Below are 17,488 nucleotides of genomic sequence, written 5' to 3'. Positions count from 1 at the left end.
TAACAGAAGGAGGAAGTCTTTCCCCAAGAGTGGGCCTTTCCCACAGAGTGGGTGGCCCCTCTTAGGGGGGAATTTTATGTAAGGAAGCTCTGCTGCCTTCCAGCATGGATTGAAGACCAGCATAGATTGAAGACCAACATGGACTGAAGATCAGCATCAACTGAACACCCACATGGATCAAAAACTAGTGGCTCTTCAGAAAGCCTTCAGGCCTTCCGTGCTGGATTGGGACTTTTGGGGCATCTGGCCATGTGGACTGAGCAGCTACTGGGTTCCTTGATTCTTGTGCCTGCAACTGCTATTGAACTACTTACTGTAAGCTAATCCAATAAATTCCCTTTTTAATATAATTCATTCTAGCAGTTCTGTTCCTCTAGAGAGCCCTGACTAATACAGAAATTTAACCACTACACTAAAGCACTTATGAGGGTGAGAGTGAGAGCGAGAGAGAATTGGTGTGCTAAGGCCTCCAGCCACTGCGATCAAACTCCAGGCATGTGTTCCACCTGTGTACATGTGTGATCTTGGGTGCTTGTGTCACCTTCTGTGTCTGGCTTTATGTGTGACCTGGAGGGTTGAACGTGGGTCCTTAGGATTTACAGGCAAACACCTTAACCACTAAGCTATCGCTCCTGCCCTGCTTTATTAAATTAGCCTCTCCTGGTTCATTATCATTAATATTTATGGTTGTGATATGTTCCTCCAGAGACTTTGCAAATAGTTCTTCGATTATTCAGGTAAAACTTATAGGCAGTTGAATTAGAAGAGGTCCCCCATGAGCCCAGACTTGCATTTCTCAGAGGGCAGGAAAGCTTCTCCAGTGGTTTTGGATGAGTGTGCATCTTTAGCGTTTGGGTGAAGGCATCTTAGAAATATAGCTGAATAATTGTGCGATTGTGAATCCAAGATGGAATGAGAAGGTGTGTGTCCTGAAACGTAGAGAGCCATGGTGCACATCCACCAAGAGCACGTCTTCCTCTATGATAATTGGCTCTGGCATGTTCTGCCTTTTGTTGTCACTGTGTCTGCCCCAAGAAAGTGTCGTAGCTTTCTGTGCAAGAAAGTGGGATGGATGGGTCATCCTCTCCCAAAGAGCCCACATGGGAACCTGGCAATCATGTGATGTCATCAGTACCTGCCTGAGATTTGACACTGCTCCATCTCAAATGGGGCTTAAAATTTTGATGGACAAGGAAGAAGGAAGTGGCTTTACCACTCAGCCATGCATCTGCTCATGAACTCTGAGTGGGCTGGGGAACTGTGAGAAGATGCCAGATTAGGTATCAGACATGTTTTTTCTGGTACATTTTTAAACAATAAGCAATTCTGTACTCACTGAAATCAATTTTGGAAGGTATAGAAGGGTCTCACATGAGCCCTTAATAAAGTTATAAAGGCCAACTCCACAGGTAGACCAGACTAAGAAAAGTTCACATACCCAGAGCTTTAAGATGCCTGCTCCAGGTTCATGTGAAATTTTCATCTTAAAATAAAAGGGATAGATAGATGACCTCTATGATCATTCACTGCTCTGAAATTCTGCCTAAGTGAAATGGACTTCCCCACAGAAGTGAGTTTCTTTGCTTTTTAGATTTCAATGGAAGCTCATTTATGTTGGGACTGTAAACAGATGCTGAAAGTGTAGAGGGATGGCTATGCATCATTGTATTATGGTACCCAGAGTTTGCTTGGATGAAGAGGCTGAATGATGAGGAAGAGTTCACCTGTGCTGAAGACCTCCTCTTCAGCTGAATTATCTGTAGTTACAGGTATTATCTGAGTCCAGTCAGGAGGGGCTTTAAGGGCATAGGTAGGTGGTAGTGGGGACTCTAGGGAGAACAAATACAGTTTTGATAGTGTCTAGAGATAGAGGCATAAAGGATAAGGGTTTCTGAAAACAGCAGAACAACTAAAGAGACACTAATACCAAAAGCACTGCATGGTCCTTCATAGGTCTATGAATTAAAAACAAACAAACAAAAAAAAAAAAAAACCCAACAACCACCTGTAAAAGACATTGGGATCAGTGGGAAAGTATGAATATGGATGCATATTAGATAATATTATAATACCAATATAACTTTTCATTTTTTGTATCTGCATATGTGCTTGAATATATGTGCATATCCATATGTGTAAGTGTATGTGAGGGGGTGCATGCTCACATGTGTAGATGTGGAGGCCACAGGGTGATGTCAGGTGTCTCTCCCTATTGATCTCTGCCTTATTTATTGAGGCAAGGTTTCTCAATGAACATGGTACTCACTGATTCGGCTAGTCTAGTAGCTAGCTTACCCTAGGGATTCACCTGTGTCTGCCTCCTGATCACTGGGATTACAAGTGCACACCCATCATGCCTTGCACTTAACCTGGTGCTGGAGCTCTAAACTCAGGTCCTCATGATTGCACCACAAGCATTTTATTGACTGAACCCTCTTCTAACCCCTTGAGATTAAATTTATTAAGGATGAAATGAGTGTTGTGGTTGTACAATAGAATGTCTTTATTTTGTAAAAGATACATGTTGAAGTGTTTAAAATATTGTATTTGCAACTTTTATAAGGTCTCTGTATATGTATAATATATATGGATAAAATGCACTTTTAGAGTGACATAAATCAGACTGATAAAATCTTAACAGTGTGAAATGTATGATATATATATATATACATATATATATATATACATATACATACATACATACATACATACATATACATACATATATATATAATCACTGTGCTGTTCTTTCTAATCTGCAGTAAGTTTGAAGCATTTCAAGACAGGAAACATGAGGATTTAACTCCAAGTCAGACTGTGCTATGGCATAAGTCCTCTGCCTGACAATCTGTCCTCAGGTTGAGTGCTGGCTCCTGTGAGGATGTAGTTCATTTCCTCATATGTCTTCAATACACACTTGGCAATCCTGAATGAATGACAATCCTGTCTGCAAATTTGCCGACCTGTGTGTGTGATCACACTGTGTCTCTTGGTCACTCCTAACAACCACTCAGATGACAGCTTGAGCAGCAACAGAAAAACCACTTGCTGATTTCTCTCTTTGAACCAGACACTTACTCCATCTATACCAGCTCAGCTGATTCCCATAAACAGACTCTGGTTGGGTCCTCTGATCACCACATTTTACAGATGAAGCAACGAGGTTCAAGCTGCTTACAAATGGCAGAGCCAGAATGTAAAGAATCCAGGACGAATGACTCCCAAATCAATGCTCCTGTCCACTGTTAAATGGGTCTCAGCTTGAGGCTCCACTGTAGTTGACAGCCTCCCCTCCCAGGAATGCTATGTTATGTGAAGGGACTCAGAAATCACTGGAAGATTTCACTCTTTGGCTTCAGAATCCATTGTCATTCTGACCTTGGGTATGTTACATCTTGGATTTGTCCCTTCTATCTGTAATTTTTTTTTTTTTTTTGGTTTTTCGAGGTAGGGTCTCACTCTGGCTCAGGCTGACCTGGAATTCACTATGTAGTCTCAGGGTGGCCTTGAACTCTCGGTGATCCTCCTACCTCTGCCTCCCGAGTGCTGGGATTAAAGGCGTGCGCCACCACGCCTGGCTATCTGTAATTTTTTGAGGCAAGCCCAACAGACTGGCCTTTTCTATGCAAGAGGAGAGAGAGTGTATGTGTGTGTGAGGGGTGAGGGGGGTTGGGGGGAGAATTGGTGCACCAAGGTCTCCAGCCACTGTAATTGAACTCCAGATGCTTATACCATCTTTTGTGTCTGGTTTATGTGGGACCTGGAGAGTCTAGCATGTGTCCCTAGGCTTTGCAGGCAAGTGATTTAACTGCTAAGTCATCTCTCCAGCCTTATCCGTAATTTTACTTCCCACTTTTGAACAAATCTCAAATTATGCAAAGTGAAAAATTTAATCCTAAAAGCTACTTACTATTTTATTTCTTTGGATAACTTCCTTGATATCAGTAAGAAATAGAAATAATAGAAATAATGGTTGCTATGGGTTGAGGGATGGAAGTGTGTGGTACAAAAGGACAGCAGAGGAATCCTAGCAGAGGTAGAGATGCTTTGTATCTTGATTGAAACAATGTCAGCTTCCTGGTTGTGACACTGCATTAGCATTCTGGAAGAAGTTGCCACAAGAAGAAACTGGGTGTAGGGTACACAAGATCTCCTATTTTTACAACTTCACATGAATCTTCAATGTTCTCCAAATTGAAGTTTAATAAGAAAACGATTATACAAAGCACATATGGTACAATATTAATATATATTCAGTACAGATTTGGGTGACATGGGAATCCATTATATTTATTATCTCTCTCTCTGAATGCGTCAAATATGCAGTAAAGGCAATACTTATGGAGTTATTCCAAGTTTTGTGCGGATACAATCTTGTCTTGCCCCGGGATTCACTTATATCTGCCTCCTGAGCACTGGGATTGCAAGTGCATACCCACCATGTCTTAAAATTTACCTGGATGCTGGTCCCCTCAGACTTCTGTGACAGAGGCTCACATTCTAATTTTTTTTTGGGGGGGGGAAGCGGAGTTGTACTGCTGGACCCAGCAGAGAGCTACACTCTGTCTCTCACTGTCTTATCTAACCTGAGGAGCACCTAAGGATGTGGGCATCCAGTGTTTTGAGAATCTAAGGCTGTAACAGCAGAACTTTCTCCTTCCCTGTAGCTTCCATAGTGCTCCACTGAGGATCCTGGGTATGTCATGGAAACAGACAAAACTATGTTTCCAATCTTGTAAGAACTATCACAAGGAAAGCTGTATTCTCACTGGAATCCTTCATTTTTGTGTATTATAAAAAATAAAGACATAGATGCCAGAATTTGTTTATTATATAGCAAAAGTACAAGTCCACAATGCAATCAAAATGGACTAAAAGAGACATATAGAGCAGTTTAGATGTAAAAATAGGAAATAATGTTCAATGACTTGGAGTGGAATTTCATGACCACTGAAGAGCGAAGTGTTTCCAGCTCATTGTCATGATGACAGAGTTGGCTATAGCAGGTCTACTCACATGGATTCTGAATGACAATCAGAAGATATTCCTTATCTAGGGAGAAACATTGAAAAAAATTCACTCTATAAATTCCATGTAATCCATGAACTACTAGCCTGTATTTCTCTTCCAAACATCACATGGGCACATGGACAATGTGTAGACCAATGCCTGATCACTAGACTCTCTTGTGATGTGTTGAAGTTAAAAGTATGAAACCTGGGTGCAGAGTTTTTTTCTATTTCATTAGTCTGGGTGATTTTAAAAGAGGTCTATAAGTGATATTAATGTACAGCTAAGGTGAGGGTTATAGTGGTAGAAAATAAAATTTTAATTTGTGGGTAATTCTGAATTAATATATGTGCTATATGATGGATTCTGGAGCATAATTTTGTTATTTAAAAACAATGGAAGAATATTTCCTTCAAGGAAGTGTCCTGTGGCTGAATTTTCTGGTAAACCAGTTGGCTGGACTATTCTGGCACAGAGGTAACACCCTGCACACTTTAGATTTGCCTTTATTTTACTCCCAGGATGTGATATTTCTTCTATACTCCAGAGAGTGTGTGATCTAAAATTTCTACATCTTTTATTGCTAACGGAATGTACAAGTGAGTCAAATTCAGCTTGTTCAAATGTCAAATTATTTGCTAATTTCATAAAAATTTTAAGTTGGGATATTGAGAATCAAACATCTTCATTTTGGTATCAAAGAATGTTATATTTTATATTGTATATTAAAATCTATAACTCCCAATCTCCAAAACAAGGTTTTAAACCAATTAAGTAGAAAGGTGCTTTAAGGTATGAAACAAAACACCCAGTTACCTGGAGCTACCATAATTTCATGTTTCTTTGATCTGATCCTAAGAAAGGTTAGGTCATTCTGAGGATCAATATCACGGACTGTGCTCTTGGCTTTCATTGTCAGCTGATGGAGAAGGCCTGCATACTGCACTGTTGTTGAGTTGTCCAGGGTTGTTCGGATTGGAATGCCTGTTAGGGGATTTCATGTAGGGTTAATTTTTTTTTCAGATTATACAATAACATGCAAATTGAAAAAAAACATTAGAAAACACTCATTATTGCAAAGGAGAAGAAAAGCCATGCTGATATTAATCACTGTTATAAATTTTAGCTTATTTCATTATAATCTTTTTGTCTTCTTATAATTTTAAACATAGCTGAATCAAACTATACTTACATATTTGATTGCTTTTTATTTCATTTAAACTAGAGAAGACAAGCTGTCCTTGATGATAATGTCATTGTTATTATTTTACATCTCTCCAAACTTCACTATTTTATTGACATATTATAATCAAAATATATATGTATCTCAATACATCAATCTCCTACACTATGGTTACATTATATTTTATATATTAATAATAGTGGTATGGTGAATATTTTGGTGCATAAAGCATTTGGGGGCTTTTGATTATTTTATTTCATTCCTGAGTTAACATATATTGATTTATTTTCTCTTTGTGTGTGTGTGTGTGTGTGTGTGTGTGTGTGTGTGTGTGTGTATGTATGTACTCATGATGCTTGTGTGGGTACACATGCATTCATGTGCATGTGATGACTAGAGGACAATCTTAGGTGACATTCTCAAAAATGCTCTCTTCCTTTTGTATATGTGTTTGTGTATATGGAATGCATCTATATATGCCTATGGACACACTTGTGGTGTGCATGCACACGTGTGCACATGTGTATGGAGGTCAGAGGTCAAAGATCAATGTCAGATGTCTCTTGCAATCATTCTCCACCTTTTTTTTTTTTTTTTTTTTTTGAGCCAAAGTCTCTCATTGAACCTGGCTTTTCGTGATTGGGCTAAATTAGCTAACCAGGGATCATCCTGTCTCTGCTTTCTCAGAGCTGAGATTACAGGTGCTGTGGATCTGAACTCAGGACCTCATGGTTGCATGACAAGCACATTAATGACTGATTCATCTCTCCAGCCTTTGTCCATTGTCCTCATGTTTGGTCCTCATTGGCCTCAGGCTAGGCTGGTTGGCCATCAAGTCTCAAGACTCCTCCTCCTGCTTCCACTTCCCGTGCTCTGGGATTGCAGGCCCATGCCTGGCATTTTTATATGGGTTCTGGGGATTGAATTCAGGACCTCATGCTTGTGAGGCAAGTGCTTTACCAGCTATGATATCCCCTCAGCTCTTCAGTTTACATTCATTTTTAAAAACTGCATTACCCCAGACACCCATGCATATAGCAAATCTGGTTTAAAATGCTTGGTCTGTGACATAGTTTGCATCTCTGAAACCAGAAATGTAAAGGGACAGGAAAGCCCATGCTGGAGGGCATGTCAAAACAGGCATTGTGAATTTCTTCCTATTCTCACAACATTTTTCAGTCATTAAATTTTATGTTAGAAGAATATTATAATAATGACACTATAATTTTTCCATGCAGTCCCTGGTTTGCACTCATTTTCAATTTAAACAGTATTAAATTTAGCTTCTTGTTTGCACTATTGTTCTATTACATGAGATGAAAGCACAATCTGTTAATTTAATTTGAAAATTCTAGACAGACAAATAGGCAAGTATAAACCAAGTTGGATCACCTAGCACTCAATGTCTATCACGTGATAGGCACTATGGTCATGTTCTACATATAACATATCTGATCAATGATAATTTTTCCATTATTTGAGAACTCTCACAAAATGGGAAATTTGAAAGATTTCATTTTTAAGTGTGACTTCATTTAGGTAAATACTGAATTTGGAATTGATGTCAAATTCCTTAGGTATCTGAATTAAGGCCAGACAATATTTTAAAAAGCCTAATATAACTCTTGGTTTTCCTCCAGAAAATGTAGCTCCAGAAATGATTAAGCAAGATGAATACTTTTAGGTGTTGAGGGATTATCAACTTAGAATTTAATCATTTTCATAAAACTGGAAGAGACCGTCAACTTTGACTTTGAAACATAGTAATTTCTTTTTTAAGATAACAACTCTCTCCAGAATAATAATAAAAGGATTGCAGCATTTACAGGGATGCCTACTCAGTAGATAAAATGTTATAGAACACTCAATTCCTATATTATTATTATTTGTTGGCTGGCCACTTTTCCCCTGAAAGGTGGTCAGTTGTCTTTTACACCTGATGAAAGGTCACAACACATGGATCTTTAACAAGCACAACACAAGGAAGTGGCAAGCACTCAACCTTTGGAGAGATGTCATGATGAATGGTTTTGTTTTGCATCCTAAATAGTGAGTACAACAAAGTCTGCATTGCTTGATGTCAAGAGCAGAAATATAGCCAGCATGAATTATTTAAAATGCAGATGACAAGATTATGAATCAGATGCTTAGCCCTCTCTGGCCTGTCTATTCAGGATTCAGGTCAATAAATAAAACCTGGTAGCCCTTCCACATTACAAGTGCACACTATGGAGACACCTGGGAGATTTTCTATACACATCAGACACTTGAAGATAAGCAATCAAGAAACATTGATTGAGCTCTTCTTTGGTATTGAATGAGGTAAGTAATCATATATATATATGTACGCACACACATATATATATACACACACACATACACACACATATATGTATATATATGTGTGTATGTACAAGTATGTATGTATGTATGTATGTATGTATGTATGTATGTATGTATCAAGTTTTCAGACTGGGTTGGTAGTATATGCCTGTACTCCTAGCACTTTGGAGGCTGAGGCAAAAGGATGGAGATGAATTTGAGGACAGACTGTCTCAAAGAAACAAAACAGGGGCTGGAGAGATGGCTTAGTGGTTAAACACTTGCCTGTGAAGTCTAAGGACCCCAATTCGAGGCTCTATTCCCCAGAACCCACGTTAGCCAGATGCACAAGGAGGTGCATGCACCTGGAGTTCATTTGCAGTGGTTGGAGGCCCTGGGGTGCCCATTCTCTTTCTCTCTCTCTCTCTCTCTCTCTGTTGCTCTCAACTAAATAATTTAAAAAAATTAAAAAAAGAAACAAAACAAAAATCAATTTAAGCACATCAAAAACATGGTACAAAATCTCTCTACTTTTTTTGAGAAACAATCGTTGCCCCCCAATTTCTCAAGCATCTATCCAGGCATATTGCAAGTGTGATTGAAAATCACTCTGAATTTTATTACTCAGATGATAACTGTAATACATCCCCAACTCTCTTTGATATTGAAGTGTTTGTGTACCTGGAAGTGCCAATGTCAAAAAAATTCTGGCTATGGTTTTGTTCCTTTTTTTTTTTTCTTCTTCTTACTTGAGTAGGTGACCAACATTCTCCAGTTCTAGGATATACATGTTGGTATTCATGTTCATATTGCATTTCTTGGTTGGTGTAAGTGCTATGTGTGTCCACATGTGTGTACAGATGCACACACCCTGTGTGTACATGTGTGGAGACCAGAGGAAGACTTCTGTTCTACTTTGTTTTCCTGAGACAGTCTCTCGTGGAACCTGGAGCTCCCTGTTTTTCTGGCTGACCAGAAGCCCCACTAATTCTTCTGTCTCTGCCTCACTTTTTCTGGGTTTTAGGTATGCACAATCATGCCTGGATTTTTACATAGGTGTTGTGGATTGAACTCAGGTCCTCATGCTTGCACAGTAAGTGCTCTTAGCTGTGGAGCCATCTTCCCAGCTCAATTGTTCATGTTTTTTATTTTAATACCATCATTATTCTATACCTTAAAGTTTCTCAGTCAGGACCCTTGGAATATTTTTGGCTCAGAACACATAAAGCTATGTAATTCATATTTATGACTATATAAGGTGAGTAAAGGTATATTTTGTAATGCATTCAAGTTTTCTGATAGACATTCACACTATTCTCAATCTGTGGCTATTATAAATAAGTCTACAGAACATGTCCATATGTTTCATTTCACCTTTGTATGTATAGGTAGGATACATTCCTAAAACTGAGCTTGTAGGGCCAATAGTCTCTGGGTTTTAAAATTTGATATTGTTGAATGATATTGCTGGCCCTGTTTTAAAATATGATCCTACTGAGCAGTCCTCCTGACTTCAGTCAGTCACCTTCAACTGTACATGAGGATGAGGGTAAAAGACTGCATTTCAAAATAAAAAAAAAACATTGGCTAGATGGCTAATCAAATCTAATGATATTCAAATGGTGGATTTTAAGAAGTGTAGGAAATAGTTCAATGAAGAGCCTGCAGAAACCAGGCTTATATATGATTGAATACATAACAATCATGACTGTAAGATCCTTTTACTCACTGAATCCACATGAAGGATCCATGTTGAGATGACTGGTTTTATGAATGGGAAGCAAGCTAACAAAGAATTTACTCTAATCCAAACCTAAGCTTCTTAGGACTGATGAATTAAGTCTTCTTGACTGTCACCAATAGGAAGTCCATGTCTCAATAACAGTGAAAAGAAAGGACTGATATCTCACCTGACATCTGATGAGATTTGAAAGCATACATATAGAAGACTTATATCGCCACAGGACAACCGGAAAATAATGTTTATGCCATTTTCCTATAATTAGTAGGCCACACCTATTCGCAGAGAGCAAGAAGATACAAACAGACCTTAGCTAACTATTTTCAGAAGTATATTCCCCAGGACTTCTGAAAGCTGCAGAGCTGTATCATAATAAATGCCACTTTCATCTAAAATTTAATGGGCTGCTAAAACTGAGTGTTTTATTACATTCTGCTCACACAACTTAAATTATATACTATTAATATGCATCCTTGTCATAAACTCTGGTTATTAATAATCTGACCACAAAATGACTGATTACTTACATTTTGGGGGAAAAGTTCAATTTGACTTTAAGAAAAAAGTGTATATCTAGAAACCTTGAAAAGTATCTCAACCCTGACACAGTCTTTCCCTAGTAGGGTAGTGAAAACCTAATGGGCATTACATAGTGCTTTCTTCTGATTAGAGTTCATCAAGAAACTTCAGGAAAATAAGAATAATGAATAACATATTGCTACCACTTAATAATTATTTTAAGTGTATAGGTACATACATTGACTTATGACTAGAAAATATGGGCTACTGGTTCATTCCTTGTGTTTATCTTTGTACTTAAATCTTTTCCTCATCACTTCTTTGGATAAAGAGATAGAATTACAGATCAAAAGTACATAGATATTTTTTCAGATATGTAATGTGCTTCAGATTAAGCTGCTCTGGGTGCCAATCTAGGAAGAATGAAATGGATTGAAGTGTTCTCCCAAATTTAAGTCCACACTAAGCATCAGAAGATGACCTCTTTTGGAACTAGGGTCTTCACAGATGTAATGAGTTTAACTGAAGCCATACTGGTTTGGGGTGGGCTATAGAATCCTTGACAGCATCACTCAGCGATATCTTGTCTTCAACTAAGAGAACATGTTTATGTTCTTTTAAAAAATTGTTTATTTTTATTTATTTATTTGAGAGTGACAGACACACAGAGGGAGAAAGAGACAGAAAGAAAAAGAATGGGCGCACCAAGGCCTCCAGCCACTGCAAACGAACTCCAGATGCATGCACCACCTTGTGCATCTGTCTTATGTAGGTACTGGGGAACTGAGCCTCAAACTGGGGTCCTCAGGCTTCATAAGCAAGCACTTATCCACTAAGCTATTTCTCCAGCCCTGTTTCTGTTCTTTTAAGCTAACAGACATGTGGTACTTTGTTTTTGCTGTCAAAAGAAACTTATATAGCACTTCTGCTAAATCATGCAGACCATGAGGCAGTGCATGCAGATACTTAAAAGCAAGATCCATTTAACCAGGTCCATGCTGAGGGTTGACTACTTCCAGGAAGTATCTGGCGCAGCTTGTGATTTACCTATCAAGGTAATCCCAACCATTCCCATCACCTTCTCATGAGTCAAGCGGCATGAGTTCATTATAGTCACTATCATTATATATTTGGAATTATTTTTTATTTTATAAACAAAATGTTTTCTCTGCAAGTATCAACTAAAAATTACAAGTTGTAAGAATTATTTAATTATAATTGTATTAAGTACTGTGATTCTATCAGGTATTTGACAGTCATTATCTCATTTAACTGTCACAACCACCAGGATACATGTTATTTTCCATTGTTAATGATAAGGAGATAGAATTCAGAGTTGAAATGGACTTGCAGTTGATGGCTGCACAGTGAGTTTTTACTGATGGATTAGGCCAGGCCCTGAGCTGGCCACCTGCCAGTGCCCTGGCCACACTATGAATTATGTCAAGTAGTTATTCTTCTTTCATATAACACTCTGGAATTTGTAGCACTTCTCGCTCTTTCAAATGCCTGACTTAGCAATGGACTCAGCAGGAATGTTTAAGAGGCTGCCACTATGGCTGAATGTGGGAAATGAGCCAGGAAAAATGCTATGTGGATTCTCAACAAGGACTGCTCGTTGACAGCAGGTGTCTTGGAAGTCTTTATTGTTGGAAATGTTTTGGTCTTTACTATGTCAATAAGACTATATTAGAAATGACATTAGAATGAATTCTCAAAGGTTTTTTTTTTCAAAGCTAAATATGGTAAAGGAACAATTTACTTTAAAATCAAGACTGAAAGCTGGAGATGTGGCACACACCTTTAATACCAGTACTCAGGAGGCCAAAGTAGGAGGATCACTGTGATTTTAAGGCCAGCCTGGGATACAGAGTGAATTCCAGGTCAGTCTAGGGGGGAGAGAGAGAGAGAGAGAAAGAGAGGGAGGGAGGGGGGAGGGAAAGAGAGAGGGACCCTTTTCACCAAATGGATATGCTGTGCCCATCAAATTGCCCTCTAAATATTTTATACTATGTTTACCCCATAGATTACTGCTGATCACATCTTTGGTCAGAGAAGCTTGTTGTTAGCGGATGGTGGTGACTACTGGGGATACTCAAAACTTGTCAAAGTGTTGAGAAAAAGTGAAGGTTGAGGGCTCAGTGGTAATTGAGACATCTATAGCACCCCTCCAAAGCTTAGGGAACATTGCAAGGAGTGCATGTCAACAACGAAAGAGACAAAGGATGGGGAGGAGCACTTTGGGTCACTTTTTTCTGGTCACAAAGTGATCGTTATGTTATGACCTCATGCTACCTCCAGAAGACACACACAAAAGTGAGCTCATCAACATTTCCACACAGATGACAGAAGACACCAAATAGTAAAAGATCAAAATAGAATAAAGTCTTGTTGGAAAGAAGGAGGAATTCAGTGAAGGAGGATGGGTGAGATGGGGACAAATGAAGGTATTTGGAAGATTGTGTTTAACTGACAATATGTTCACATATGAAAACTGTTGATGAAAATAATAAGGTGGGGCTGGAAGGATGGCTTAGTGGTTAAGATGTTTGCCTGCAAAGCCAAAGGACCCTGGTTCAATTCTCCAGGACTCACATTAGCCAGATGCATAAGGGGGCACATGCATCTGGAGTTCATTTGCAGTGGCTGAAGGCCCTGGTGTGCCCATTCTCTCTCTCTCTCTCTCCCTCTCTCTGTCAAATAAATAAATAAAAATAAAATATTTAAAAAAATAAAGTGAAGAATGAACGGTATACCTATCTTTATAACATACAAACAAAAACTGCCAACCATGTTATTCTCCTTATCTTTAACCTGATAGTTTTATTGGCATTCCTGAAATAAAGAGAGGACTGCATTCAGAACAAGCAGCGTTATTTACAAGTACATAGGGATTGTAGCCATGTCTTATACATATCCATGGCCCTAGCTCTTAAAGGAGTGCTTGGCATATAACAGGTACTCAGTTCTTGTCAGGTAAGTACCGCTGGAGATGAAATATAAATACACGGTTTCTATTTCGGATTCTAAGCTATAACACAAAAGCCTGAGACAAGTAGTCTCCTGAATTAGGTGTGTGAAGAAGGTGGCCTGTGGCATGCTTACCTTCTGCATTTACCACCATGGTCCCAATGACCCCTTTGTGGCTTTGTATCCGCTTTAGGGTCTCCTCCACTTCTGCCTGGAGGGAGCAATGAAGTCATTAATCAAAGGTGTCTTTGTGGCGAAACTTGTCCTAAAGAGAATGGTGCTTAGAAAAACACCTATGCCCCTGTGGCCTTCACTGAAGTTTCTGGGAGCCAAAAGTTCAGATTCTCAACTCAGCTGGGATGCTGTCATGTCTCAAATTGAAACTACGTAAGATCCCCCAACCCTTGCGTACAACCATGATTGTAAAGGATTGCATATAACCATTTCAGAGACAGAGAGCTTTCTGACTCAAAGAGCTCAATCCTTATTTATCTGCCTCCATTTGTTAGAAAAGTAGCTTTTATACTTCATGGAAACCTGTCCTAGACCATCCATCTCTAATTGTTGTTTCTGTACTAAAAAGTTCTTTTCCATGTTAAATTCTGTTAAATATTTCTAGATCTACATCACGTCTTCCCTCTGTCCAAAAGTGGCCCTTAATGAGAAACAATATTTTTATTAATGTTACTCAATTGGGGCTCATTTCAGTGATAAAATTTACAAAGCAGATTCTATAAAACACCATATTCCATGGTTATGAGGTTGTGCTGATAACTCTGCTTGTGTATTATTTTAAGCTGAATGGTCAACCATGAATTATATCAGAAGTCCATGACTGCATTTTAAATTCACCTTTCTGAACTAACCTGTGCACAAACCACATTGCACTCTACAAATGAAAACAAAATCAAGACTGATCCTTTCAAATCTGCATGTAGTTCACAACTGAGCAAGTACTGGAACTCAAATAATCATTCAGCAATTTTCTTTTCTTTTGTTTTGTTTTTGCTTTGTTTGAGAGCCTCATTCTATGGAGACCCAGGTGGCCTTGAACTTGCAGCAATACGCCTGCACTCCTGCCTCAGCTTTCCAAGGGCTAGGATTAAAGGCATAAGCTATAATACCCTGCATGGTAAAATCTTTTAATGAGGACTTTTCATATTCTCTTCTTCCCCAGCATCATGCAAGCAAACTCTGTGTTAGTCAAAACATGTTTTTCTTTTGCAGCTAATGTGGGTATGCATGAACACTTACATCCTCTTCACACCACCACAAGTGTTCTCTGGATTTGAAGCACGGACTTAGTAGTGACGTGACTTTTGTCACTATTGGCCCTGTATCATTTACCTAGCATGCCAAATGATTTCAGGCCAAAAGCTTAAGTAATTGCACACTACAGCAAACTATTGATCACTACCGCAGTGTGGAATCTGGTCACAAGTAAAAATGGCTGCAAGAACAAGATGAAAATAGGTTCCACATGGTGTACAACGCTGCTGAGTTTTCTGGGTCGTCTTATGCACAATTAAAGCTTGCTTCCCACTTTTGGGACATTGCACTCAACTGTAGTACTACCTGTAGGAGATAATGCATTACAGTTCCGATCATTTTAAGACAATGTCTGGGCTGGAGAGACTGCATAGTGGTTAAAGCATTTGCTTGAAAAGCCAAAGGACCCCAAGTTTCACTCCCCAGGACCCACAAAAGCCAGCTGCACAAGATGGCACATGCATCTGGAGTTCATTTTCAGCAGCCAGAGGCCCGGGCTCATCTGTTCTGTTTCTCTTTTAAATAAAAATAAATATATTTTTGAAAAGACAATGTTCACAGCTCCTTACCCCCACTGTTCATTTTCATCCTCCATCACTTCTTTCAAACTCTTTGCTCTTCCCCACTTTCTCTCACTGCCTAGATGTTTCTCCTGCCTTGACTTCAGAGTTCTTCTGCCACAACCTCTGAGCTACCATGCCATTCCTCTTTTCACTAGTCTTAAAGTTTTTTTTTTTTTCTTCCCTTGGTCCCACGGCCTTGTCCTCTGTGAAGGGAGAGGATTGATCCTTCCTTATCTTTCTTTCTTTCCTTCCTTCCTTCGTTCCTTCTATTTTCTTCCTTCCTTCCTTTTCCCTCCCTCCCTTCCATCCTTCCTTCTCTCCGTCTCTTCTCCCTCCCTCCTCTTTCTCCCTTTGTTCCTTCTTTCTTCTTTCCTTTCTCTCTTCCTCCTTCCCTTTCTCCCTCCTTTTTCCACGTCCTCTCTTGTCTTCTCTTTCTTCTTTTTTCCGTTCTCCCCTCTTTCCTTCCCTCTCTTCCATCCTTTCCCTACAGATGATTTTTTCTTCTCTGCTTCCCTCTCCTCATCCTCTCTATTCCCTCGTTCTCCCCGTCCCACATCTTAATTCTTAGCACTGGGTCTCTCTTAACATATGATCTTTCCCCTCCACCGCTCCCCGGCCTTTGCAAACTTTCCGGGCTCCCATTTCTCCCAGCATCTCTCATCTCAAGTTTCTCCCTCCTTTTCTCATTATCATCTCTATCCACACTGTCACCTCCTCCTCCCAATAACAAAATCCTCCCCCAAGACACCGTCGCCCCACGTAGGCATCTTTCTCCAAGACAGCCCCGGAGGTCCTAGCGGAGACCCTGGGCAGCGGGGCGCGGCCTGACACCTCGGATTTACCATCGCGCGTCCCGGCAGTCTCTGGACTCAGGCTGGCGCCTCGGCCTCCAGCGATGTCAACAACGCTTCCACCCGTTGCTAGGAGACAGCGGAGGAAGTGGTCTGAGTGCCCGGGTGCGCCTGCGCATCAGCGGGCTGGGCTGTAGCCAAACCGCAGCTGTTCCGCCCTGACCGGGCCTGGGCCCTGGGGGCCGCCCTGGGGAGGGTTCCGAAGGGTGGAGCCTCCCGGGCTTCCGTGGGGATGGGGACCCGGAGGGAAGCGCTTGATGCTCCGTGAGTGGTGGGGCTCGCTGGCCCCGGGGCTGGGGAGACCCGAGCTTCAGGCTCCCCGCGAGGATGGCCACGTGGGATGCGGCAGCCTCCACGCGGGATACGCATGGGGTGAGCCCGCCGGCGAATGGTCCTTCTGACTAGGCTCGGTGGCTCTGGGTAGCCTTGGGACGCCTGTCCTGGGGCAGTGCCCGGGGCAGCTGGCTGTCTCCACGTGCTGTTCTACGTTAACGTCGTGGCACGCCGAGGCGTGCATATGTCTCTCTCCCCAGCGCTGGGGCACGCCTTGCCTCCTCCCCATTGCTCGCAACTCACTGGAAGAGTGACCACCGCCAGTTTTACTTAATCCGTTGGGGGTCCTTCTTTTTGTCAAGAGTTCTGAGTTAAGGCGGCAGAGGGTGGGAGGTGGTGGTTCGTGTACACCTCAGATAGTAGTTGGAGGCTCTACCGGGTTCTCCAACAAAAACAGATTCTGCTGGATACTTAAGAAACCGCTGGAGAGAATGTCCGCTACGGGTGACCAGAAGTCATTCAGTCTTTTGAAGGGCATTGAGCATATCTTGGAAGACAGCAACTACTGCCATGGAGTAAACTCGAAAGTGTTAAGGCTGGATACACAGCTAGGATCTCTGAGGTGTGGCGAGGGCAGATGTTGATAACCCAGCGCAAGCTGTAATTGGGGGGAGCCTTCATCAAGTCGGTGCCTTAATGATTTCCCATAATACCCATGCGCTTTGCTTCCATTTCCCCAAGGCTCTGAGTGGAACCTGGTTGGAGATGCCTTGAAACTGATTTGAAC

General features: G+C 40.7%; 1 protein-coding gene across 1 annotated transcript; it reads right to left on the bottom strand.

The window, feature by feature from the left end:
• Positions 1–4,809: 4,809 nt before the first annotated feature.
• Positions 4,810–16,550, bottom strand: Dynlrb2 (dynein light chain roadblock-type 2). The gene is made up of 4 exons (XM_045137044.1): positions 16,420–16,550; positions 13,881–13,956; positions 5,827–5,994; positions 4,810–5,052 (listed from the first exon to the last, which is right to left on the bottom strand). Exons 1-4 carry the CDS (start codon positions 16,420–16,422, stop codon positions 5,009–5,011), a joined length of 291 nt encoding a protein of 96 aa, XP_044992979.1. The 5' UTR covers positions 16,423–16,550; the 3' UTR covers positions 4,810–5,008.
• Between the last annotated feature and the right edge of the window lie 938 nt (positions 16,551–17,488).

The sequence above is a fragment of the Jaculus jaculus genome, chromosome 1, assembly GCF_020740685.1.
Source record: "Jaculus jaculus isolate mJacJac1 chromosome 1, mJacJac1.mat.Y.cur, whole genome shotgun sequence".
NCBI lineage: Eukaryota > Metazoa > Chordata > Mammalia > Rodentia > Dipodidae > Jaculus > Jaculus jaculus.
Note: the sequence above shows the minus strand (reverse complement) of the source record. Positions and strands in the feature narration are given on the sequence as shown.